At 39.4% G+C, this 27,996-nt stretch overlaps 1 protein-coding gene across 3 annotated transcripts in view; it reads right to left on the reverse strand.

Moving 5' to 3' along the window:
• LOC121403129 (chemokine-like protein TAFA-1) overlaps positions 1–27,856 on the reverse strand; it is a 321,569-nt gene extending 293,713 nt beyond the window's left edge. For all 3 annotated transcript variants that reach the window (XM_041590898.1, XM_041590899.1, XM_041590900.1), the window contains exons 1-2: positions 27,208–27,856; positions 24,027–24,147 (exon numbers count right to left, since the gene is read on the reverse strand). In XM_041590898.1, coding sequence (XP_041446832.1) covers positions 24,027–24,138 — 112 coding nt within the window. In that variant the 5' untranslated portion in view covers positions 24,139–24,147; positions 27,208–27,856. The remainder of the gene's footprint in view (positions 1–24,026; positions 24,148–27,207) is intronic.
• Between the last annotated feature and the right edge of the window lie 140 nt (positions 27,857–27,996).

Here is a 27,996-nt window from a genome sequence, read left to right on the forward strand (position 1 = left end):
TACTGCCTCTGGGTATGATTTATGGAAACCTGTAATCATAACATTCCACTTAATGTTATAATCCTCTTTCATGTTTAGGAGAACATCGTTGGGATGTCATTATGTTTGGTTTTTGCCCTGATTGTCTGTATGGAATCACCCTGAAGCATTAACTCAAAGATAAAGTCACATCTGAGACTTTACATGGGCACTTATTTGCCTAATTTACCTATTTGGAATAAATTTATTTAGATTTTTGCACATCTAATGAGTGGAGGCCGGTTCTCTAGTACTGAATATATCAAGTCACTGTTAGAACTTTTTTGCTGAGTTCATTTTAACAACTTTGCATTTTCTTCACTTGCTCAAGAGTTATCCAATCCTTTAAATCTATCCCAGGTCTCTGCCAGTATGACCAGTTAGCTGTAAGAATTCCACAACTTCACTTTCTTTTAAATTAAATGTATACTCTGCAGTCCACAGAAGGATCATTATACTGTATGTTCATCTTCTATAGTTATACAGTTATCCAGTCTCTCCTTGGGGTATATTTATCAAAGAGTGAAGTTAATAGTGAAGTTCCGCCACTAGAGTGAAATTCTGCCACTCTCCATTCATTTCTATGGGATTTTTATAGGCGTATTTATCAAAGGGTGAACTTTCACTTCACCCATTGATAAATACGCCTTTCAAAATCCCATAGAAATGAATTGAGAGCTGCGGAATTTCACTCTAGTGGCGGAACTTCACTCTTTGATAAATTTACCCCCTTATGCAGCTCTTCTCCAGAGTAACCAATGTCAACTTGGTCACCCTTTCCTCGTAAATGAGTCCTTCCCTTTAGAAGCTTGGTTGCTCTTCTCTGTACTCTTCTGCTTCAGTAATGTCTGAGCATTGGAGACCAACACTGCACTGCATATTCTAGTTTGGGCCTGACTATTTCCTGTAAATTGGAATAATGACCAATAATCTTCTCCAATGAATCTATACAGATTTTAATACCTTTAAAGCCCTTTTAGCTGCAGACTGGCATTGTTTGCTATAGCCAAGTTTATTATCTACAAGTACCAAAGGTATTTTTCCATCTATGATTTGCCTAGTGTAGTCCCGTTAAGACTATAAGTGGCTGCACATTTTTGTATATCAAATGTAGAACCTTACATTCAACAACATTGAATCTACAGGGTATCTGGCACTTAGTCACCCAAAGTGCCAGTTTGTCAAGAATCTTGCTGGATCCTGGATGGAATTAATTGTGCTGCTACAAACACAGAACATAACATTACAGTGCCCTTCCCCAAGTGATTATTGAACAAATAAAATAAAAGTGCACCTAATACAGAGCCCTGTGACACCCCACTATGAACTCTACTCCAAGGACAGAATGCAATGGTATATGTAGCAATCTTCTTGATGCCATTCAAACTGCCCCCTTCTGCCCCAAATGTATCAGTACTTAGTGGCCCATTTACTTAGGGTCGAAGTGAATTTTCGAATTTAAAAACTTCGAATTTCGAAGTAATTTTTGGGTACTTCGACCATCGAATAGGCAAAAATTCAATTCAAATTGAAAATACTTCACAAATTAGACCATTCGAAAATCTAAGTACTGTCTCTTTAAAAAACTTCAAATTCAACACTTCGCCACCTTAAATCTGCCGAATTGCTGTTTAGCCTATGGGGGACCTCCTATAAAGTTTCTGAGTATTTGGTTAAGTTTTGAGCAGTCAAAGTATTTTATTTGTAAAATCGATCGAACGATTTTTACTTCGATCGAAAACGGCCTATCTTTCGACTATCGAAGTATCAAATTCGATGGTCCAATTTCGTTTTTTTAACTTCAAAATTCGACCCTTAGTAAATGTGCCCCTTAATGTGGTCACAACTTATTTTGCTGGCAGATATACTTCTTTAGATTGATCTTCTGGGTAGAGATTGTGGGGGGCTATTAAGCATCTGATGTAAAAAAAGGATGAACAGGTATAGGATCCATTAGCCAGGAAACCCATTAGCCAGAAAGCTCTGAATTATGGGCTGTCTCCCATAGACTTCCTTTTATTGAAATAACCTAAATCTTTCAAAATCATTTCCTTTTTCATTGTAATAATAAAACAGGAGCTTGTACTTGATCCCAACTAAGATATAATTAATCCTTAGTAGTCTATTGGGTTTATTTAGAATTTAAACGATTTTCTACTAGACTTAAGATATGAAGATACCAATTACAGAAAGATCCCTTATCCGTGAAACCCCAGGTCCAAGGCATTCTGGATAACAGGTCCCATACCTGTACCAGCGTCCCCTGACTTTAGCACAGTGTCGAAGTCTATAGAAACCCGATGGGAAGCCTTGGGTGGCAGAAGAGGTAAATCAAACACTATAAATTTATCACAATGACTTACATGTTATTTCCTTTTTCTGAAAGAATCCATTCATTTCATTACGCAAAAAAGTATAAGACACTTCAGAACAGCCGAGCAAGGCAGGATTATTTATGGACTGTCACACACTTGGAGAGGCTGGTCATACTTGCTGCCCACAAGCTGCTATGAACACAAATGGTATAAACATATAAATATATATTTATACACATGAAATTTCAGCCCTACCAGAGAATTATGGTTGATGCATTTACTGCAAACAGAACAGAGTGATTTGAAATACATATGTTATGATAAATAAATCGACAGTAAATGGATCCTATATGCCGTATTTAGTTCCACCCTCAAGTGGTGTGTGCAAAGTGTAATTGTGGTCTCAAATCACCATATTTTTTTATCCACAGCATTTTTTACCCACAATTCCATCATCACTGTGGGAGTGCTCAAGAGGGTTTGGAACTAGGGGTAGGCAGAAGAGACATGGCATAGGGCACAAAGGTGAAGGGGCTCCAAGCATGTTCTTCGTCTCCCTGGCTGCCCTTAGTTCCTATCTCCTGAAGAGGACTTCTTTTGTGTTCCTGCCTCTCCCACCCACTGCAGGTGACCACACGAGCAAGTGCACACGTGGGGGGCCAGGTCGGGGTGATGATCGTGCTCTGCCTTGGACATGCAGTTACTTGGCTTGGCCTTGGTGATCAACACCTCAAAACAAATGCAATTGAGCAAGCAGTTGTTAACCAGGTACAGGCATTGGACCTGTTATCCAAAATGCTCCAGACATGGGGTTTTCCAGATAAAGGGTCTTTCTGTAATTTGGATCTCCAAACCTTAAGCCTACTAAAAAAATCATTTGAACATTAAATAAACCCAATAGGCTGGTTTTGCTTCCAATAATCATTAACCGTATCTTAGTTGGGATCAAGTATAAGGTACCGTTTCATTACTACAGAGAAAAAAGAAATCATTTTTAAAAATGTGAATTATTTGATTATAATGGAGTCTAAGGGGATGGCCTTTCTGTAATTTGGAGCTTTCTGGATAACGGGTTTCCCACAGGATCCTATACCTGTACACATTATGGCTAAAATATTCCTAGAGACGAAAAATTCACCAGACACTCAACAGCAAGCGAAGCGGGACGGACCCCTGCGTGTTTATTTAAGTCTTGTGATGTAAAGTTTCGGGGGCGGGCCCCTTCGTCAGACATCAAATATTCCTAAGCATTAGTTAGTGATTATTTGAGTGAATGGCTATTGCAGAAATAGACACAGCCCACTGTGGGAACCCTGGAATTAGGGAGGCACCAAATTCACTATTTGGGGATTTGTTTGAACCCAAGAATCCTTTGTGAAAGATTCAGTCAAATACCAAACCCACATATGCAAATTAGGGCCAGTAGGGGGGAAGAGAAGAAGGTTAAACATTTTGTAATTTACTTGTTTTTGTGATGAAAAGTCACAGATTTTAATGATTCAGATTTAGCCGAATCTTGAGATTTAGCAGAATCCTGAGTATTCGGCGCATCCCTATCTGGAATTATTGGCATGTTCAGGGTGATGGTAGCTCCAGTGTTCCATGGCATCAGTTGCATGTCTTTACATAAGTACCTGTAATGAATAGTATCAATACACGCACACAGCCTTGTATCCATCAGAGCTCACTTACACTTGGGTTCAGAAATGAATCCTTATTGCTCATTGACTGTCACAGCCAAAGTTGCATTCTTGCAAAAATAGATGCAGTTGCAAAGTGACTCCCATTATTAAAATTATTTGCTCTTTCCTTATAGTTGCATCTGTCTGGCCCCTTTTCCAAATGTGTGCAAATTCATGTATTGACTCAGGAGGGACCCTAGATTTCCCATAAAGCTGGTGGTACAGTTATTCCAGGGTTCCCACTTTGGCCTTTGTCAGTACACACAGCGGACTTGCATCTAAAGAATCATTTTGGCTTTGGTAAAATGGGTAGAAAACAAAGATAATTGTGTCTGAAATTACACTTTACACCAGGGGTCCCCAACCTTTTCCACTTGTGAGCAACATTCAGATGTAAAAAGATTTGAGGAGCAACACAAGCATGAAAAATGTTTCTGGGTGGTGCCAAATAAGGACTGTGATTGGCTATTGGTAGCCCCTATGTGGACTGGCAACTTACAGGAGGTTCTGTTTAGCAGTACACCTGGTTTTTATACAGCCAAAACTTGTCTCCAAGCCTGGAATTCAAAAATAAGCACCTGCTTTGAGGCCACTGAGAGCAACATCCAAGGGGTTGGGGAGCAACATGTTGCTCACGATCTACTGGTTGGGGGGGTCACTGCTTTACACACTGCCCTTGTGTCCAAAATGCCTACTCTTGTGCAATAAAACATGCAGAGGACCCAAAAACGTTGACGTCTCTTCGTTCTTTTGGCTGATACTTGTAGACAAGACAAAGGCAAAGCTCAAGCAAGAGAAATGTTTTTATTATCAAAAATTCCTATTTGGGTCTAAATATTAGAGGCTGAAAATCATAGTATTTGTTTCCATCTCATGTAAAGATTTTGCCCTTTGAGGTTCTACCCAGCATGTAAACCATGTTTTTTTTCTGAAAATGCTGCTCTTATTAAAACAATGTCTGAGAATGTACTGCAAGAAGAAAGAAGGGATGGCAAATAACAAACCCCAGAGCTCCAAAGGCAGCAACGAGGAGGACAACATCTGTAGATTAAGCCGTTCTTTTAAGCCAAATTCAAAGGAAGATTTAGGTTCATATTGATTGAGTGATGTGAACACGCTGTTAAGTTACTTACTTATGGGATGTAAGCATCCAGCTAAAATTAAAGCTCCAAGATTAGAGACGTCTATGTCTTTTGCTGGTCTGACAATAGAGATGGGCAAGGGATCTTGTTCCGTACAATGTGCAGGGATTTACTGTTTGATAAGATTATAATGTAGGCAAGGAATACTGCAATGGCGCTGTGCCTTTACTGGACAAAGCAAAAGAAAGCAAATAATTGCCAGTGTTGTTGGCAGTGGTAGTTCTCAGACTAGGAAATGTGTTATTTCCAAGATATAAGCTCCTATTGCTCTATTGTTTGATACTGGGTTCTGCAAGAGTTTGTTGTTTTCTGGAGATCCATAACAATTACTGGTGAATCAGTCAAAGAGTTTAGTAATTGAGGATAAACTTTCTCATTCATAGGGTATCTCCTGCAAGTTGACTGATTTTGGTTCCAGCAGTTCTGTCAGTATTCAGGAAGAAGAGCGACAATCAGTACACACTTAAAGGGATACTGTCATGGTAAAAAAAGATTTTTTCCAAACGCATCAGTTAATAGTGGTGCTTCAGCAGAATTCTGCACTGAAATCCATTTCAACAGATTTTTTTATATTTCATTTTGAAATCTGACATGGGGCTAGACATATTGTCAGTTTCCCAGCTGCCCTCAGTCATGCTCGGATAAACTTCAGTCACTCTTTACCGTTGTACTGCAAGTTGGAGTGATATCATCCCCTCCCCTCCTCCCCAGCAGCCTAACAACAGAACAATGGGAAGGTAACCAAATAGTAGTGAACAGAACAATGGGAAGGTAACCAGATAGCAGCTCCCTAACACAAGATGTGCTGCCTGCTAGATCTAAGAACAGCACTCAAAACTAAAAGTCAGGTCACTGCGACACATTCAGTTACATTGAGTAGGAGAAACAACAGCCTGCCAAAAAGCAGTTCCATCCATGGTAATCTTAACTGCCCATGCACCATCTGGACAACAATTTAGTTAAAACTTTTTGTCAATTTGATGCCAAAACGTTTTTTGGTCCATTTTGGCTACACAATCAAAAACGGGATCCTGACAAGAAGTGATGTAATCATCCAATTCAAGTGAAGCCATGCCAGCTAGTCGTGACCCAAAGAGCATGCATTCTTCATTAAAACCTTTAGGTGCCATCATATTCAAATAAAACTCCAAAATGTTAGTCAGTTATGAGTATGGCTTCTTGGCTTTCTATGAATTTGGAAATAAGAGAATTGTACTACAGTGCCTGGCATAAGTAGTTACCTCTAGACTTGTACCTATTTGATTGTGACACAGGTGTTAATTAAAAAGAAAAGCATTTACTAGTTGGTTGTTGGTTCACTTCCATGAGTCTATACTTGATAGAACCACTTGTGGTTGTAATTACAACTGGTAAGTCTGTAAAGTCCTTTGGGGGTAAGAACATATAAGCGTTGCAGTTCTGGCAATATTTGCTTATTTTTCTAGGTAAAATTGAGACCGTGATGAATAGCAATCTGCCACAGATTCGCAGTCATTTTACAAGGTCATTCTTTTTATTGGTTTTAAATAACTCAACTGCAACTTTGTCTGTGCTTGGAGTCATTGTCCTACTGGTGGGCATATTAGTGCCCCAGTCTCTGCTCTCTTGCAGACTGAACAAGATTTCCTCCAGAATTTCCCAGTTTTGGCTCTATATTGCCTTTTACCCTGACCAGTTACCTAACCCCTGCTAATGAAAAGCATTCCCTGAACATGATTATACCACCACTAGTTATGGGCGAATCTATTCACCAGGCGCAAATTCGCGGCAAATTTGTAAATTCGCGGCAAATTTGTAAATTCGCGAAACGGGCACGAAAATTCGATGACGAAATGGCGTAAAAAATTAGAAGCCGGCGCAGTTTCGAGAATTTTACGCCGTTTCGCGGGAAACTCGCAAATTTTTCTTATGCCATCAGTGAAAAGTGTTCGTCCCTTACCATCACCTCGCAACTGCAGGACTCACTTGAGGTCATTTATAAAGACTGGACCCAAGGTGCAGTTCCACCCCCTACTCCCTTGGTTTTTACACCTCAGCTCAATGGTTTAACTTGACCTTTCCCATGCGGATCAGTTTGAAACAGTGGTGTAACTACAGACACAGCAGTTGCAGGGGGCCCAGGAGTGTAGGGGACCAATTAAAGCCCCAATTAATGAGCAATTTCAATATCTTGGTAAAAGAAGTCAACTTACCAATGTTTTGGGGCCCTAAAATACGTTTTCTGTGGTTCCACATAAAATCTAGTTACACCACTGGTCTGAAAGTAAAGGGAACCGGAAACCACAGCTCAGGCATTCTGGTTATATGGTGACTTCTATATTCTACAGCATGAAAGGGCTTAAAATTCTGCTTAAAGGACAAGGAAAGGCAAACAAATAAAATACCATGTTTACTTTCTTTAATGAAAAAGAAACCTATCTCCAATATACTTTAATTAAAAAACTGCTGTGGATAAGAATTGTCAGACGGTCCCTAACTGTTGAGCAGGGAAACAATCATACTTATGAACAGCAGGGGGAGCCCTCGCCTTACTTCCCAGCCATGCAGAACTCAAGCAGCTTTGTTTATGACGATCCCTAAGCAGCCCAGACCACACTGAGCATGTGCACAGTCTTAGTCTTGCAAAGATGTTTAACAAAGTTACAAGATGATGACCCCCTGTAGCCAACTTTGAAAGCATAAATCATTTGTTTGATTAGGCTTGTGGTGCAGTAAATTCATGTTTATATTTAGTATACAAAATACAGCATTTCTAGCCTTATTCTATTTTAGACTTTCCTTGTCCTTTAAGGCCTGTAGAAAAATAAAAACATACAAAGTACTAAGAATAAAAACCATTTGCAAATGTCCTTAAAATACCCTAAAATCATACCAAAACTTTATACAAAAAAAAAAATATGAAAATCTCATCATTACATAAACTGAAATCATTCAAAATCTGAGAATATGAATATGTGAAACACTAGGGCCAGACCAAGAAACCTGATAAATTAAACATCAATCTGTTTTCTTCTTTATAATCCCAGTATGCGTTACAACTTTATTAATAATTATTGGTCTGCATGTAACTTTCCCTTGCAACTGTCATCTCGTTTTCATATTTATACATTATTTAAACATCTATTTTCTTTAGCAGCTGTCAGCTGATTAAATGAGACTTTCCAGCTCCAAAGAGTCTTACGAGAGAGCAACTTTCACTCTCTATTCCCTTCGGATGCATGGAAAATGTTGGGTGTTAATTCTGTTTCCCCCCAGGGGTGGCAGCACTGTGTAATTATGTATAATGCATATAACATATAATTACTTGTTGAAATAATAATAATTACAGGAAAAGCAGCCTGTTTGGGAAAAATGTGCCTGGCACCAAGGAGCAAAAAAATACCCTGCACAGCTGATGGGAAAATAATGAATATATAGGTTAGAAACCATAGGGGACATTGGGGTTTTTTCTATATAATTTATTTGAGTTTCTTCCTCTTGGGACCACAAAGAAGTTATCAGTCGGTTTAAATCCAATTTTAACACAAAGAACCTGCACAATGATGATACCTGCCCTGCTTGTGAAAAGGATATAAACGGAAATAGCCTTGTGAAAGCGATTTCACATAAACAGAGTAAAAATGTATTTAAAAAATTTATTTTAATAGTTCCAAAATTGGATTTGTCCAGGAAGTGGGGACTTGCGCTCAGATTTCAATAAAACAAATATGTTTTGGCACATGGCTTAATTGTTGCAGTTAGTTCACTCGTTTGATTGCATTTGATTTATTGATAGATTTATAGTGCAGGTATGGGATCCATTATCTGGAAACCCGTTATCCAGAATGTTTTGAATAAGTAATATTTAAAGGGCATGTAAAGGCAAAATAATAAAATCCCATTTTTACTTTCTTTAATGAAAAATAAACCTATCTCCAATATACTTTAATTAAAAAATGTGTACCGTTTTTATAAGAAACCTGACTGCATGCAGTGAAATTCTCCCTTCATTTACTGCTGTGGATAGGAATTGTCAGACGGTCCCTAACTGCTGAGCAGGGAAACAATCATACTTATGAACAGCAGGGGGAGCCCCCGCCTTACTTCCCAGCCATGCAGAACTCAAGCAGCTTTGTTTATGATGATCCCTAAGCAGCCCAGACCACACTGAGCATGTGCACAGTCTTAGTCTTGCAAAGATGTATAACAAAGTTACAAGATGGTGACCCCCTGTAGCCAACTTTGAAAGCATAAATCATTTGTTTGATTAGGCTTGTGGTGTAGTAAGTTCATGTTTATGTTTAGTATACAAAATACAGCATTTCTAGCCTTATTCTATTATAGACTTTACATGCCCTTTAAGTACCTACATATACCAAAGACAGACAACCTGTGACCCAGTACAATGATCAGCAACAGAGCCAAAGGCTGTCAGCAACCGCTACAAGGTCATTTGTAGGACAACCATAAAGGCATAACAACTAAATAAAGTAGAAATAAAGATAAAACTAGACCAAGCATGACAACAATCATAATGCTCCTGGTTATAACCTGTTATGCCAAGCTAATTTTCCAAAAAACTGTTCACTCCCCACCTCTTTCTAAAATAAGGAGGCATCTTTGACAAGACTCTTGCCCATCACCACCATCCCTTCCCCCATTTGTGACCATGTATCCGCACTAAATGAACTTTATCAGGTGTAACAAATGCTTATGTGAAAGACCTAAAGGGTTAGGTTTCACCTAATACTCAGTAATTATGTGGTTAGCAACCTATGCCCTATGGGAGGCAATTGTTCCCCAATAGGCCTAATGATAGCTTAGCAGTAGGTGGTCCACTAGTGTATAAAAGGACAGAGAACTTGTTCAAATTCTTTTTTGACTACACCATAGTAGGGGTTTTATGTGCTACAGCAACTGAGGTGGAGGTAGGCATCGGCATCAGAGGAGAAAAGCTCAGAACCTTCGGTAACCATTCATTTAAGAAGTTGGGGTACAGGGACCCCTTGAATGAGGCTTAGCAAGTGACAGATTGGCATCCAGTCGTAGTACAGCCGATCATCTAGTGAGCAGTATTGTGCTTCACCTTGGAGAAGTGGTGGAGTTTGTTTTCCAAGTTCCTATGTGTCAGAGTAGACTTCAGTGTGGTAGGGCTCAGGGTAGAGAAGACCAGAGCTCATGCTTCTTGGAGAACATTTGTGTGAGATTAACCATTTATGTGCCTGTGTAAACCATTATCTGAAGGTGAAGAATCACTGGCTGCCTTTGTTTTTACTACAGCTTCTAAAATGTAACTCAACTACTTCACCCTATAACAGTGTTCTAATGTTCAGAAGCTGTGGTCTTAAGGGGACTCTATGTAACCCCCCCCCCTTTCGACCTGATAAACCTACACAGGTGCAAACCAGCCCTGCTGCAGTTACCGATAGCAACCAACCAGAAGTTTTTAACTTAAATTTTTTTTTACATAAAATTACCAAAAATTCCTGCTGATTGCCTGCTATGAACTTATTTGAGCACCTCAATCTGTAACTGCTGGGAAGCACAATGGTTTCTGTTCTAATTTTGCTGCATTACATTAGCCCATGGTTCCTAGAGCGGATGTTTACACTGTATCCCTCAAGCAGTTTAAGTGCCGGGAGCCAGAGATGCATCACACACTTACTGGAAGCACTGAAAGGACAAGCTGCTAGACAGCAAAGAATGTGTTAGGTCCCAAATCAATAAGATGCATAAGGTCACAACAACAGCAACTTTAGCCTCAAATACATAATTCAATTATCCTCCGAGCTCCAATATGTATTTATATATTTTTATAAATATAATGTTGGAGTTAAGGAAAGGTTTTCAAAATAAAATGTAGTTAATAGGACTCTAAAATGAATTTACACAGATGCTGAACACTGGATATCTTTGGGTCTTGTGATGGGATATACTGAATAGTCATCACTTAGCAACATATGCCTACTGTATAAGTTTCCCATAAACAAATTTCATATATGCATCATGCTTCTGTGGGTTAGAGGAGTGGAGGATTTAGGATGAACCTACTTGTAGTGCTTCAGTAGACCCCATGGGGTATAAAAGAAATTAGAGTCTTTGCAACCCCCTTAAGGAAAAAAAGAAGGTGTAATCCAGATGCATGGGGCCTTAATAGTCATACTAGCTGTATTATGTAGTGAGGACTTATCCAGTGAGCAGCCAAAATCTTTTTAAAAATTGTAAATGGGTCTAGTGTCATGGTAATATCTACCAACCAAGGGATTGGGCTGAGGGTAGAGCTAATGGCTTACAGTCATGACCTGTATTTGCTGAAAGTAAAAACATGTTTCTACTAAAACTCAACTGCGGCAACTATATTTGCCCATTGCTTTTTTCTCAAATCATTATTGAAGGTTTAAGAGCCAATGGTAACTTGAGTGATTTTACACAATTTTACACTATTGTATAGAGAACATAAGGGCTCACTTTTAAGTGCAGAAATGTGGGATGTACAAACAAAATAGCTATTAATGAAGTTTGTATATGGCAAGTCAAAAAGTGGACAGATACAATCCAAAACTGAAGACTCAAAAAATTCTTCATAAAATTAGAAGATGTCCATGTTTTGATGTAGTAAGTCATAAGGGACAGAGTTTTTAGATTAGTGGCTGAATTAGTGGCTTTGCCTATAGAAAGGACACTTTAGAAAGGACACAGCTATGAAATATGGGATAGATTTCATCTTAAAATATTACTCTATAGTTGAGAATGAAGCATTCTGTATTACCAGATCTATGTAACTATTTGTTTTGCCGTGTGTGTTATATTGTGTTTTTGGTATTTCAAGCCACTGCACAGAAAACCAGCATCACTTTTTGAGTATCACTTGCTAAACTGCTGTCAAGTGGTCAAACCAAAACTTGATGTGCCCCAGTGCAAGATATTACCTTGAGACCTCCATCTTTAGGGGTCTCAAACTCCTTTTTTTTACCTATGGGTCACATTTAAATGTAAAAAGAGTTGGGGAAAAACACAAGCGCAAAAAACGTCCATGAGAATGTCAAAAAAGGGCTGCGATTGGGTCTTGGCAACCCCTATATGGACTGGAACCCTACAGAACGCTCGGTTTGGCAGTACACTTGGCTTTTGTGCAATCAAAACTTGCCTCCAAGGCAAAAATTCAATAATAAGCACCTGCTTTAAGGTCACTGAGCGCAACATCCAAGGGGTTTGGAAGCAACATGTTGCTCACAATCCATTAGTTGGGGATCACTGCCCTACTTATCTCTTCCAAACAGTCTATGAGCAAATGTAGGTGGTTCTTCTGCTTTGCAGTTGACTTTGACTTCTTACACTCAGCATATAATATTTAAGTGGGGACTTTTCATCTACTTACTCCAAAATATCAAAATTGATATAAAAAGTTGAGTTTTAGCCATTATCTGTCACTAGCTGCAGTTCCAGGACCCATATCTTGATCACGTTCAAGCCTATGAAGCAACACTATAGCTTGAGGAATGTTATGTAAGGCATTTGTCACTGTAACATGAAGCCGGCTGATAAATAATGCCCAGAGTGTAATTGAGAATACATGCCTCAAACAAACAATCTGTGTTGATAGAGGAAAACTCTAGCACCGGGGACCTGGGAATGAATAATGTAAAGCTCTTTCCACTGTGACTACAAATTCAGATGTTCCTTGACAAAAGGTGCACAATAATTACAGGCTTCCGTGGCTTCCTCGTGAAGCACAAAGAACCGTTATTACAGGCAGTCTTAATCTTAGCCAGATTAATGGAGGAATGTTCATTTTCTACTACTGGGTAAAAATACCAAGAAACTAAACTAAAGTCCTCTATGTCCAAAGAAAACCAAAACCAATCAAGAATGATTCTTTTACTTGGTGGTGGTTTTTCCCTAAACCTGAATCAAGCATGGATATAAAATACAGTTCCCCACCCTGCAGGCCTCTAAATTATGACTTCAATATGGAACTAGGGGGTCTATTGTTTATAATTTAAAAGTTTCCAACCCAACTCCTTTAAGAAGACTAATTCTTAACTTTGTTATGACCACTCTCCTATGCCATGGTCAGAGTGCTTTGAGTTGAGAAATAAATGATGAATCTAATGAATATTCCCATTCAAGAAAGCTTTTAGGTCTATATACTTGGGGTTCAAGCTTTATCATACCATGTGCTCCATGATTCCTGTTCAAGGACCTGAAATAATTCTGCTACCATCATTTAAACGTGTTATTTCTCATAGAAGCAAACAAGATTTCTTGAGGAAATATAAGGTAGAACAGCTCTTATCCCAACTGCATCTCTAAGCCTTTATGCTGCTATCTTCAACCTGTGTCCTTTTGTTCTTACTTAATTCTTAGGGGAGTAGTTAATACAAATAAAATGATATAGTACCTGACAAATGCTGCTTATACAATAGGGAATAAAGAGAACGCGTGAAACAAGGAAAATAAGACCTGGCTGAGGACAATTATGGGATGGAGGGGGGGGAGACACTGAATTGGGTTTAACCCGGAGAGGCCTCCTTTTGAGTCAGAACTGTTTTAGGTGGAGATGTCTCAGAGATAACATCTAATATACAAATGTTAAGGTTTCTATTCTAGGCTGAAAGGTCAAGAACTATATAAATGAGGTTTTAATTTTACAGGTTTTGCTTTTCTCTTGACTCCAAATGCCATCCAGATACTGGTTTGACTGACATTATTTACTATGGCATTTACATAGCACAAAATCCCTCACAATACTGGGCAGGGACAGACTGGAGGGCAGTTTTGCAGCGACCAGCCCACCTATAGGAGATCACAGCAGAAGCAGCGCTGGGTGTGGATCTGGGCAGGCGGGACCCACAAGAGGCTGGGGCCCACCGGGTTTTTCCCCGGTGTCCCTCAGTGCCAGTCCAACCCTGATACTGGGTCCTTTAAAAATGCTATTTACACATGTTTAAATACACAAAATTTGGATTTTGTAGTAAAAAAACTAAATTATTTTGAACTTTTGGCATTCAGACTTTAATAGATAACCCCCTTATTGTAAAGGTGAACAAACCCTTTAAGGATAAAAGGCTGCACTGAGGGAAACATATTGTAATTTGTGTCCTAAATAAACCTTAATAAATGTGTCCTAAATAAACATTAATAATAAGCCTGCTTTGCCGCATACAGTGCACAGAACAAGGTGCATGGATAGAAGAGCAAGTGTTTCTTCCAGGTCACCCTTACATGTGGGACCCATACATGCAACTGATTGGCACCTAACAAGTGATGGGCGATTTTTTTGGCAGGTGCAAATTTGCTGCGAATTTGCCCATTTTGATGCCGGTGAATCAATTTGTGAATTTGCAGTGAAAATTTGCCGGCATCGAAAAAAATTTTACGCCGGCAACGGTTTTGATACTGGCGACGATAAATGGACATCCATTGATTTTAATGGGCGATGGCGTCAACTTTGACACCGATTCCCATTTTGATGCAGACGAATTGTCGCCAGCATCAAAATCGCTGTTTCGATAATTTTTCACCAGTTTCGTTAATTCTGCGGGAAATTCGCAAAATTCGTGGCGAAGCGGGACAAATTCGCCATCACTACACCTAATATATTTGCATGCTAATGCTTGTGATTTCCACTGATGCCCAGTGAATTAGCAACTTGCATTCAATTTACCAACTGCTAATTCATCTGCAATTACACTGAAATCCTGGGTATTATAACGAAGAAAAACCATGGCCCAGGATCGGGTGGTTTCAAGCAAATGTTTTTAACTTATGACTCCCACAAGCAAAGTCAAAATATGTGCGTATTACTCTTTTGACAGATTCCCAATATCTTTTCCTTCTGTCGGACAGACGTGCTCGTCTGTGATCCCGAGCCAGCGCCACACACAGCCCGCCGTCACTTCCAAGTCTTGATTTTATAAAACATCAAGAGGCCTATTTAACAGGGAAATTATACGCTTGTCATTTTCAAAGAAAAAAACATAAATTGCACAATTAGCAACATTTCAGCCTGGCAGTTATGAAGGATGCAGGAAAAAAAAAGTGAGTCTCCAATTTTCTAATTAGCGAGTGGCACATTATCCCTGTGAGTAATTGTTTGCAATGACACTGTTAGATGGGAGCGTTACCTATTGTGTGATGCTTTAAAAGGGAAACATCAGTAATGTGTGAGATGTGTTGATTGTGTAGTAATATATTGTTAAGGGTTACATAATTGTCCCCAAATTAATTCAAATTAACCAGCTCACTTCATCACCCGGGAATCAATCCAAATAAATGGCCCCAGATCAAAGTGGAGGAGTTGATATCACCTTTCTATATCTTCGTATTACCTGGGGTACAATGGGACTCTGTATATTTAATAAAGAGGAGCCTTGATGGTGCAAGGAAGGAAAATCTAGAGGATTACGAGGACAGGGTTGGACTTGGCAAATGGGACACCAGGAAAAAACCCAGTGGGCCCTGCCCCTCGTTGGCCCCCACTATCCCTGTCTGAGACCCCACATTGCCCCCTCACCTCCCCAATGGCCCCAATCACGGCTGCAGCAACATGTATGCGGGTGGTGTTGTAAGGAAGTTGTGACTGGGGTGGAAGCCCCAATGGGCCTTGGATCCTCCAGTTCAAAGCTGGTTGGGGACCAGGGAACATCATCTAGGGTTGCCACCTGTTCCGTTTTTACCAGAACAGTTTGGTTTTTCTTAGGGCTGTCCCCCTTGTGAAACCCAAACAATAATCTGGCCTAGTGATGTGCAGGTCAAGAAAAACTTGACCCAAACCTCCCCCACCTGGCTTCCCACCTTCATTTATAGACTTGCGCTGCCTCGCCGATGAGGTCACAAAAGAGGCAGAGCGGGACGGGCTTGAGCCTATAAAACAGAAAGCCGGCAGTCTAATGTAGCAGGCAGGGAGAGCAGGCAGAAGAGATCAACCCTGCCTGCAACCTACAAGAGGAGCAGCGAGGTCCGTCCAAATCTAGTCAGTAGTAATGAGTAATCTAGTCAAAAACCAACTGTGATGCCAAACCCCCACCCACATGAGGTACAAACATTCCCAAATGGCATCATGACAAAGTGGTACAAACTGCCACGTATAGTAAGTGCTATTTCCTAATAACCAGATGTCTTAGAACTAGTCCTGACGCTGTGCACACCATCTCCCTAGGGTGCTGCCATGTTGGTGTAACCACAAAAATTTTTGCACAATTGTGCTGTATTGTGTACACAAATGAAGAACCAATATACCGTATGCAGAAAATAAACACAACATTAGTCTTGACACTTTGCTGCTAATTCATTTCTTAATAAGAGAAACAGAGATCTGGATGAAAAGCGGAAACTTCCCCTTTAAAATCTGATAGAACTGGATTGTGTTGAACATTGGTTTGTTTGCAGAATAATCATTTGCTTGTGCCACCCTTTAGTGATCAACTGAAGCACTAACTGATGATGTCACTGCCAACCAGCCCTACCATTGCACATGTTTGATATGGGGGGGGCAAGTATAACCAGTTGGCTTATTTAAATAAACTTGACATCCCTAGGGGCACATTTACATAGGGTCGAATATCGAGGGTTAATTAACCCTCGATATTCGACTGCCAAAGTTAAATCCTTCGAATATCGAAGTCGAAGGATTTACCGCAAATATTCGATCTAACGATTAAATCCTTTGAATCATTCGATTCGAAGGATTTTAATCCATCGATCAAACGATCTTTCTTCGACCAAAAAAAGCCTACAAAGCCTATGGGGACCTTCCCCATAGGCTAACATTGAGGTTCAGTAGGTTTTAGATGGCGAAGTAGGGGGTCGAAGTTTTTTGAAAGAGACGATTTTTAGTTCGAGTCGTTCGATTCGAAGTCGAAGTCGTAGTCGAAGTAGCCAATTCGATGGTCGAAGTAGCCAAAAAAATCATTCGAAATTCGAACTTTTTTTTATTCTATTCCTTCACTCGAACTAAGTAAATGTGCCCCTTAGTGTTTGATAATATGAAAGGGAGGAGCCTTCCTGCCTAGAGCAGAATAATTACTATTACCCCGAAGTGATGTGTTGTCCAGGAAGCTCCCAAAGACGGCAAAACAATTTCCCATAGTGTCCTGTTTTAACAAACCATTCTTCATTTGTTGACTGATTTGAATGGAGATCGTACCTTATACTTCATGTTAAACAAGATGCATCGATCCATAGTGATGGCCATACAATGCATTTTGTTTTTCTTAATGCTTGATTAATATCTTAGTAGCTGTAAGGTAGTGGTTCCAAAACTATGGGGACTTAGAGGAGATGAAGGGGGGCCAGCTTGATAGCTATCTAGAGTAAAATTTGAGGATGATATGAATTAAGATCAGTACAAACAAATACTTGACCAAAAGGATAGCGGTAACTGTAACTAGAAAAATTTATGGAAAATGTCAGTATTGCAGGTAATAAGTCCCATACTTCTTTTACAATTTATTTAGACCATTCAACGTTACTGTATTTACATAATGGGAACCACGAGTGACCATACAACGTTGTATCAATAAATGATAAGAACCCTTCCAAAAGGTACTTTATTTAAGTTACTTTTTTATTTCAACATATTTATACCATGGTAGCTTTTGTTGAGCTACAACTTACTTAAAAGAACAGTAACATCAAAATGTAACAAAAATATAATGCAGTGTTGCCCTGCACTGGTAAAACTGGTGTATTTGCTTCAGAAACACGACTATTGTTTATATAAATAAGCTGCTGTGTAGCAATGGGGGCAGCCATTAAAAGGAGAAAAGGCTCAGGTTACACAGCAGATACGCTCTGTAGAACATAATGGTGTTATCAGTTATCCACTATTTAACCTGTGCCATATAGCCTTTTTTTCAATTTCCACCATTGCTACACAGCAGCTTGTTTATATAAACTATAGTAGTGATTCTGAAGCAAACACACCAGTTTTACCAGTGCTTGGCAACAGTACATAATATTTTCATTACTTTAATACAATTACATTTTTTTGGTGTTACTGTTCCTTTAAGGCTGGGTATTCTTAGGGAATTTTCAGTGATACTTATGGAAGTAAGATTGTACTTTCATTTTGTTCAGGAAATGCCATGCTCCCTTGATTGTACTCACAATTGTCCACCTATAAACAGAGCATGGAGCTCACTAGCAATGACTGCACTTTCTATGACACTATCCAGTGCAACCCATCATCATGAACCTACCTGTGATCCAACAATGAGTTTTTTTTGTCAGGGTTTGCCTACTAAACTCCTTTCCCCAGCACCCATATTCAACACTGATATAGCCAACTCCTAGGCAGATGTCCCAAAGGATCATTTATGATGACCCTGGACACAAGTGCTAGAGCAATATGAAAAGTTAAATCTGTCATTTTAGGGTTCATTCAAGAAGCACTTGCATCCACTCTGCACCTTAAAAATCTAGTGCTAGGTGCCCAGATGTTACCACCTGCCATAGGGTAGCCAGCAAGTAAAGAGATGGTCAGGGGCTGGGAGGGGGACATTATTGTGCCTCATTCTGTCGTATGAATACATCTGTGCCAAGAGAAGACTTGCCTGTAGGCACTCATGCATGGGGCTTGGTGCAAAACCCTAGCAATAAATGACCCCTCTAATCCCCCCTATGTGACCTCCCTTACATGGTAAAGTCCAGGAGATGTAGCTGGAGTGTATGCTAATCCACTGCCAGCATTTAATCCACCTGTATACTCCAGCTGCCTGTCTTGATGGAACGTGGTAATTTTGCTTAAAGAGCAGCTAAATGAAATCAAATGATGCATCCCAAATAGCATTAATATGACAAATCAGGCACACTTAGAAGTGAAGTCAAGTTTAATAAAACACTGGTTAGTTGTCTAGTTAACACGTTGTGCTGTGCTCCCTTCTGACACACGACAGTGCAAAATCAAGCTGTAGGATTCTACCAAAGACGTTGCATTTAGGATGCAAAATCAATTGGATGTCTAGTTTGGGATTCAACATCCCCAGTGTTCCCCTTACGGGCTGCTCAGGTGTGAAACCATCTGAGTGATGTGAACAGGTCGTCAAAATTCCACTCATCTGTCAATGTAGTGGATTATTTCTTGAGAGACTGAAATTGGCTGCCTGGGATCAGCCGACCATCAATCTTACTCACGGAGAGGTATGGAAAAACAGCCGAAAAAAAGAAAAAAAGGCTGGCGAGAGGCAAAGCTGTGCTGTTCCTAAGCAGGTGATGAAGCAGATGTAAAACCTTCACTCTATTTGTATCACAGCTCTGAGTGAAAGATGTGTCATTTTTCCCCATGTTCAGGGTAGTTGGTATTCAACGAGTGTCTACCTCTTCCTGCTTCATAAAGGAGGTCATTTTTCAAGCTTAGGCAAATGGCGTTGAGCTACATGTCTGCTTGTCGCTCATCCCCCCCCCACCTAATAATGTCACTTGTTTCAAATGATTGTACAAACCGGGGTTGTGTTTCCTGCTGGAATTTCTAGTTATTTGTCAAGGAAGGGGGGGATTAGCCAGCAGTGAGGGGAACCTTTGTTTGGCTCTACGGAGCAGTACTTATCTGGGATCTGTCCGTCAAATGAAAGAAGAGGGTGCCGTCCTACAAAATGTTTTGCTATTTTTAACTGAATTAATAAATAGTATTTCATTCAAATGTTTATTATAAGAAATTATAATGGTAATGCTATCTTCTCATTTAGGCACATCATGGTGGTACAAGTCTGATCAGAGCCAGACAAATTAGTATTCACACCCAGGGCAATACTACCTGAGCAAGCACCCTGTCTGCCTCTTCCCACCAGCCTCTGGCTGCCCCTCATTACCACCTGAGCACCTGGTAGATCCAGCAACAGGCCCGGATTTCCCAGCCAGATGCCCCAAGGCCAAGTCCCCCTTGGCTGGTCCAGTTTTGGTGAAGTTGCTGGGCAGCATGCCGCCCCTTAATTTGTACCACCCTAGCCTGGTTCTTTGTGGCCTTTCCACAAATCTGGGCCTGCCCAGGGCTTCCCCAGTGGGTAATATCAATGTTTGCACCAGACATAAACCCATGGACTCCAACCCCACTATTATAGTCTTCATTATTGAGACAAGTCATCAGTTCATGTGAAAAGTGCAATGTTGGAGGGATAACCTGCCCCAAAAAAATTGTATCCCTGCTCCAGTTTGCTTTTGATGCAACTGAGCCCCATGCACCAAAAATAATGCAATTTTACAGCAACTTTTTAGTTGCTGCTAAACTTTTAGGAGGGTTGAGGTCAGCGTGTGATTCTATGGCTTCCATCTGGTGCCCCTTTTCATACAACCCACTGAGAGAACCCTGGAGCTATTGCCCAGACCAGGGTCAAAAGGTGCAATTGCGCACAATTCTTTTTAAAGGGTGGGAAAAAGGAATAGGTGCTCGGCACAACTATACAAAAGTGAAAATGTTTTTAAAGGAGGCATATTGTGCAAAAACCAAGAATGTGCCAGTGCATTATACTCTTTTAAATACTAAAGGAATGTGCTTAAAAAATTGTGTTTTGGGTTGATTTCTTAAAAATGTCTAGCCCATCTGTTCCACTTCCTGCTGCCTCCTTTCCCAGGCTGTGCAGGGGAGCATTCAGTACACTGCACTGTAGTATAGGAACCAATCAGCAGCTAGACTGATCTGATAGGGAACTGAAGCCTGTCTTTGCTTGTGTGACTGCAGGGTTGTGATTGGCTCTCCATCTCCATCTCCGACTGTGCAACCTCTCATTTGAAGCACGGACAGGGACCCGTAGCAGATCTATAGGGGCTTCGAAATAGGGGCCATTTTTGTAGATAATAATCGTTATTAGTACAAAGTAAATCGAGCACCATATATTATTCATTATTGCCTACAATATTAGGTGGTGTTTCACTTATCCTACATGTCTTCTTTAATGAATGGATTCTATAATTGCAACATTGGGATTCCTTTTAACCTTGCTGCACTTGCAATCGCATTCATGTGCAAAGTGATAACCCTGAAATGTATCAAGAGGAAAAAAAAAATCCATGAAATCAGATAAAATTCTCATGTTTATTTAGAAAGTCAAATTCAACACTCCAGACTCGGTGACCCCAAAAACATCTGCACCGGGCATGGTCCTCATGAGGTGTAGACTCTTCCTGAACACTGTGCTATAGCTCCAGCCCCCCAATTAAAAAAACCCAGAACCTCTCAACCACCAAAGCATGGGATTTTGCTATTCAAGGATATGTGATTACAGCCCAGGCTTATAGCATTAACCCTTACATCAACCCTATTGTCTTCTTTCCACCAACAATTCCACCACTGTTTCTTACTAAGTATTCCAATGCAAACAACAAATGAAAATATTCACAGACAAACAAGAGCAGAATTCTTGGCACGAGCCACAGAAATTGCATCATTTTCTATGAAGTGCAGATACTATAAGTAACAAGTTAAAGGGGAAGTTGACTCTGACCCTGTCAATACTGTGTACCAGTATATTTAATTCCCATCCATCAGTTAACATCTCCTATTAATATACATGAGTCTTCCAAACTAGACAAACATTTACATTTTTAGAGATCAAGGTCAGCCTGTGGGTGGTGATTTTATGCATATTAACTATTATTGTTTCCATTTTCCACCGTGCGGTGAATCATTTCTGCTCTTAAATGATTTTTAGAGAATTGAGGGCAACATTCAGCTCTTACAGACTCCCATAAAGTGCCCTGCAGCCCCTCCCTGTCTATAGCAACCGTTATATACAGTATCTCTCTTCTAGCATAACATCAAGTGTTATTTCCCCAGGGCAGACACTGTGTGTAAAGTATTTGTAAATTTGTATTTTATGTTCCCACTCGCCCCAATGCCACTATAGCAATATACAAAGCAAGGGAATGAGGTGTCTTCAACTGTTTATCCATTAATCTCTACCTGTATCCACATATCCATCATCTGTTTCCATTGCTACATATAAATCTACCTATCCTTCTATCTATCTATCTATCTATCTATCTATCATCTATCTATCCTTCTATATCTATCTATCTATCATCTCTATATCTATCACTCTATCTATATCTATCATCTATCATCATTCTGTCTATTTATCCATCTATCCTTTTATATATCCTTCCATCTATCAATCTATCATCTATCTATCTATCTATCTATCTATCTATCTATCTATCTATCATCTATCTTTATATCATCTATCTATCTATCTATCTATCTATCTATCTATCTATCTATCTATCTATCATCTATCTTTATATCATCTATCTATCTATCTATCTATCTATCTATCTATCTATCTATCCTTCCATCTGTTTATCTATCTATTATATGTCATCTATCTGTCTCTAATCTTTATCCATATCTACCTATCCATCATCTGTTTCCATTGCTACATATAAATCTATCTATCTATCTATCTATCTATCTATCTATCTATCTATCTATCTATCTATCTATCTATCTATCTATTATCTCTCTCTCTCTCTCTCTCTCTCTCTCTCTCTCTCTCTCTCTCTCTCTCTCTCTCTCTCTCTCTCTATCATCTATCTATGTATCTATCTATGTATCTATGTATCTATGTATGTATGTATCTATCTATCTATCTATCTATCTATCTATCTATCTATCTATTATCTATCTATCTATCTATCTATCTATCTATCTATCTATCTATCTATCTATCTATCTATCTATCATCGATCTCTATCCATCTATCCATCCATCTATCTATCTATCTATCTATCTATCTATCTATCTATCTATCTATCTATCTATTATCTCTCTCTCTCTCTCTCTCTCTCTCTCTCTCTCTCTCTCTCTCTCTATCATCTATCTATCTATCTATCTATCTATCTATCTATCTATCTATCTATCTATCATCTATCATCAATCTCTATCTATCTATCTATCTATCTATCATCTATCTATCTATCTAACTATCTATCATCTATCTATCTATCTATCATCGATCTCTATCTATCTATCTATCTATCTGTCTGTCATCTATCTATCTATCTATCTATCTATCAACAATATTATCAAAAACTGACCAATACTCAGGTTACTGTTCTATTGTGTTTTGACATGAACTTGTACACATATTGGTTGTTTTTGAGTTTCAGTTAAAGGCTGCCAGGGATGTTGGGAGTTATAGTTTAAAGCTTATGATAGGATTCTTCATCAACAATGGTTCATAGATTGTACATTTATGACAGACATTGTTCTGGGCCCAAAAGTATTCAACTGTAACTTCTGTTCATCGTCACAGAAACGTATAGAAACAAACACACAAAAATGCAAATTTACTGATTCCATCCACAGGTTTTAATTAGAAAAAACATCCAACGCCCATCTACTGTATAGTCATCATTAACAAAGCAGAGCCACAGGTGCCCGAAGGCTTGACGATGCAGTGAAAGTTCACTTTCGAATTCGTTCTAATACTGCACTGCATAGTGAAGCAATCTCAGCAAGTTGGTCTTCTCATTTTGTGTGTGTGTTTTTGGATTATTTGCACTTTCTGCACAGTACTGTTGGTGTCACACATTGTTTATGACACTACATATTTCACACTGTATTTTATGTTTTTTGTTTTTTTTTAATCGATCCACCTTTAACGCCCTAAAATACTTATCCTCCTGGGCAAACACTTGGTTGTTAAGGTCGGAGAACATAGCAACCAGATAGCATTAGATAAATAAAGATAGATAAAGAAGACCAAATGCAAGTTGTTTTTAAATATTATCATCTACATTAAACGCTAAGGGACATGTTATAATCATGAAAGAACAGTTGCAGTTTCATTGATGCATTTCTTACCCCAAAAAACCCCATGACAGCCTTGGGAGATGCTGATAGTTCCCCAACAGCTTGACTAGGGTTGAGTTAGAGAGAAATAAGCCGTTCCTACCTGATTGATGCAAGTGATGTTGCTGGAAACTGTGATGAAGAGATCCCTGACAGAGCAGCAACGCGCAAGCACTTATCCACAAATACAAGACCCAAGACATTGCCGAGACCATTGCCACTCTCTAGATAAAATACAGACATGAATTATTATCTTGTCCCTTTACACACACACAGGAGATCCGCCCGCGTTTAAACTATTACGGGCTTTAACGAACGACCATCTCATGCCTTTATGACACTGTACATCATATCACAAAGGTTAAGTGCACTGAAGCAGTTAGAGGGAAAAGATATGTCGACAGAGGATGGATGGATATGTTTAATAATTTAACAGTACAAATGACATTCTAATGATCTGCTGCATGCTGCGGCCAGGAAAGTCTCAGCTCGGTATGTAACTGACACCGACCCTGTGTAAATACAGGCATGGGATCTGCTATCTGGAAACCCCTTTATCCAGAAAGCTCTGAAATCCAGCATTGGCATCTCCCCTGTTACACTAAAGCTTCTTCTTTGTAAAAAATAAGATAGTAACTAGGCTAGCAACTATGCATGTTGCGGGTTCCTTATATCTAAAGCTATCTTGCAGCTTTAAGGCATGGCGTCTAGATATGGAATTATTATTACAGGTCGTAATCCAGAAACCTGTAATCCAGAAAACTCCAAATTACAGGAAGGCCATCTCCCATAGACTTCATTTTAATGAATGAAGTCACATTTTTAAAACTGATTTCCTTTTTCTGTGTAATAATTAAACAGTAGCTTGTACTATGATATAATTAATCCTTATTGGAAGCAAAACCAGCCTATTGGGTTTCTTCCATGTTTAAATGATTTTTATGTAAGGCTTAAGGTATGGCGATCCAATTTATGGAAATTTCCCTTATCTGGAAAACCCCAGGTCCAGAGCATTCTGGATAACAGGTCCCATACCTGTATTATCCTTTATTTATATAGCACCTGCATGCCCCAGTGCTACACATCATTCCCTGTGCCAGTGGAGCTTACAATCTAATCTCAAATTAACACACACTACAGTCAATCAGGAGCCAACTAACCTGCTTTTATGTTTTTGTATCCCCAAGTCTCAGATAGATCCCCTACCTGAATATAAATATACGATACCCAGGGGATGAACAGAACATTCTCTGCATTCATTTCTAGAGCCTCAGTCTGGCACAGGATATGGTAAACACTCTATGCAATTAGTCTGTTACAATTTCATGTGATCAAGGAAATTACAAAAATATCTGCAATGTACTTCTTTATATTGCTGTTTTAGAAGAGCATTTCTTTCTTTCATTAGTCTCTTTCCATAATGCCTTCTGGTCAAATCAACCAACAGTCAACCAGCATATGTCCCATGCAGTCCATAAATTACCATACATTCATACTCATCTCTCTCTCTCTCTCTCTCTCTCTCTCTCTCTCTCTCTCTCTCTCTCTCTCTCTCTCTCTCTCTCTCTCTCTCTCTCTCTCTCTCTCTCTATATATATATATTCTTCCCTACTTCCCCTATAATCAACAATTACAGCCTTTTGCAACCTGTAAGTTCACCTACATTGTTTATTTTTAAAGAGGGAAATTAATCTAACTTCAGACACTCTCCATATTCAGCCAATCACATGACACACTTTCTCTTTCCATAATCCAATCAAAGGAAGACCCATTCACTGAGCCAAAGGACATTAGAGCAAAGAGGGTCATTTTATTGCCTCCCCTCAGAATAAAATGCTTATTCATTTGGAAAAAATGAGGTCTGCAAACATAAAACCCTTCAATGAACCTACATGTTTGTGCCAGCGATTTATATGACCCCCTCGGTGCGTGACAGGCATTTGGATACTGTGTTTGTGCAGTTGTGTGTATATATATATGTGTGATTATCTTAGTGTGGATTTAAATATATATATATGTGTGTGTGTGTCTATATATCGATCTACTTTTCTCTATTCACATAGAGTATCTATGTGGAAACAATAGATAGGGTTTTACATAGGCGGAGAAACATGAAATAATTACCATTGTACCATTGTAACCCAGAGATCATCTTTGCTTTGGGAAAGGGCTGTAACTGTGGTGTAAAGCAAGGCAAGATGGTACTATTAAATGGGATTTAACTGTGGCAAAGTGTGTATAGTAAAGCAAAATGTGTCAGTGGTATAGTGTGCATAGTAAGGCAAGGGGTTGAAATTGTGAATTAGTATGTGTAGTAAGACCCTATGGTGTAATGCAAGATAGTGTTAGGTAAATGGTAGTATAAAGGGTATAGTATAGTAATATGGATTTTGGGAAATGGATAGAGTGTATATGAAGGCATGGCATGTTAGGGAATATTGCATTTATAGTAGGGCAACAGACTGTAACCATGGGATAGTGTGAATGGTAAGAAAAACTAAAAGAGAGCAGTTTAATATGCAGCGTCTTCAAACAACTTCTTTCAGAATCCAATGACATGTAAAGCATGTCAGGGGATTCTGGGAGTTGTAGTCTTACAACATGTAGAGATCTGCAAACTGAATTCGAATTAATTAGCTGCAGGATGTATTGCTATTTATAGGCCCTCCACATATGGACAGAATAGCCACTAAACATATATTCTCACCCCCATAAGAATAATATCCATGGTATTCCTAAGTGCTCTCTACTACCTGTGTGACTATCCCTCTGTCTGTCCAGTGTACAGTGGGATATACTATTAATAAATCTCATCATGCCGAGCTAAAGCATTGGCAGCAGCATGTATAATTTATACAAAGATTCCATTTTTGGGGTGCTGCCAGCTTTTCAAATCAACCCCCCCCTAAAAAATGTGTCCAAAGAGACTTCCATTGATGAAAAAGTTCTGCTTGTAGCAATGATGGAAGTCGGTCTATTGGTATTTATTGTTATTTGTTTCTATCCCCAGAAATGCCTTCATGTTCCCTCCTGTTTCCATACATAGTATATATATATATATATATATATATATATATATATATATATATATATATATATATATATATATATATATATATGTCCCAGCCAAGGCATGTTTGTGTTCCTTACAAATCATTCACCTGCTATAGTGCAAGCTTTCTGTCACCCTTACACAGTAACCAGGATTAATATCCGATTTCTCATTTATCAGCCTTCTCTCTCTCACTCTCTATCTGTGTATAAAAATCCCCAAAGCTCCTTACCTGAGTAATCCAGCCAGGGACAGAAAGCTCCAGGTCCGTTCATTGGAAAAAGATCTTAACACTTTTTAAAATTCCATCTGCTCCAGAAATGTATCAAGCATGTAATAGTGTCATAACAGGTCCCAAATAATCAGCTTGTTCTGGATTTTTTAAAAAAAGGGAAAAAAGGTGCTTTAGGGTTGGGAAGGTTCCCCCTCTCTTACAGTATTTCTACAAGAAGAAGAACACATAAGAGCTTGGACTGGCTGGTCAGAGAAAGTGGCCAAGAATTCAAGGGTAAAACCCTGCTCATTTTAGCTTTTCCAGCATCACCTCCTTCTGCATGAAGTGATCCATTTGCAGTGGGGCTGAAAGGACAGCTCCCCTGTTCCCGATAGTAAAATCAGCTTCAGAGCAGGGATGAAGTGGTCCAGTTGCCACGGTGCTGAAAGGGCAGCTCTGGGAATTATGTCAGCTTCGGGGTAGGGATAAAGTGGTCCAGTTGTGGTGGTGCTGAAAGGGCAGCTCTGGGAAATTATATCAGCTTCAGGGTAGGGATGAAGTGATCCAGTTACAATGGTGCTGAAAGAGTAGCTCCCGGTTAATAGATCAGCTTCAGGGTAAGGATGAAGTGGTCCAGTTGTGGTGGTGCTGAAAGGCAGCTCCTGGTAATTAGACCAGCTTCAATGCAGGGATGAAGTGGTCCAGTTGTGGTGGTGGTGCTGAAAGGACAGCTCCCAGTAATGAGCTCAGCTTCAGTGCAGGGATGAAGTGGTGCTGAAGGGACAGCTCCGGAGCTGCCGTTATGTA

The sequence above is a fragment of the Xenopus laevis genome, chromosome 4L, assembly GCF_017654675.1.
Source record: "Xenopus laevis strain J_2021 chromosome 4L, Xenopus_laevis_v10.1, whole genome shotgun sequence".
Taxonomy (NCBI): Eukaryota; Metazoa; Chordata; class Amphibia; order Anura; family Pipidae; genus Xenopus; species Xenopus laevis.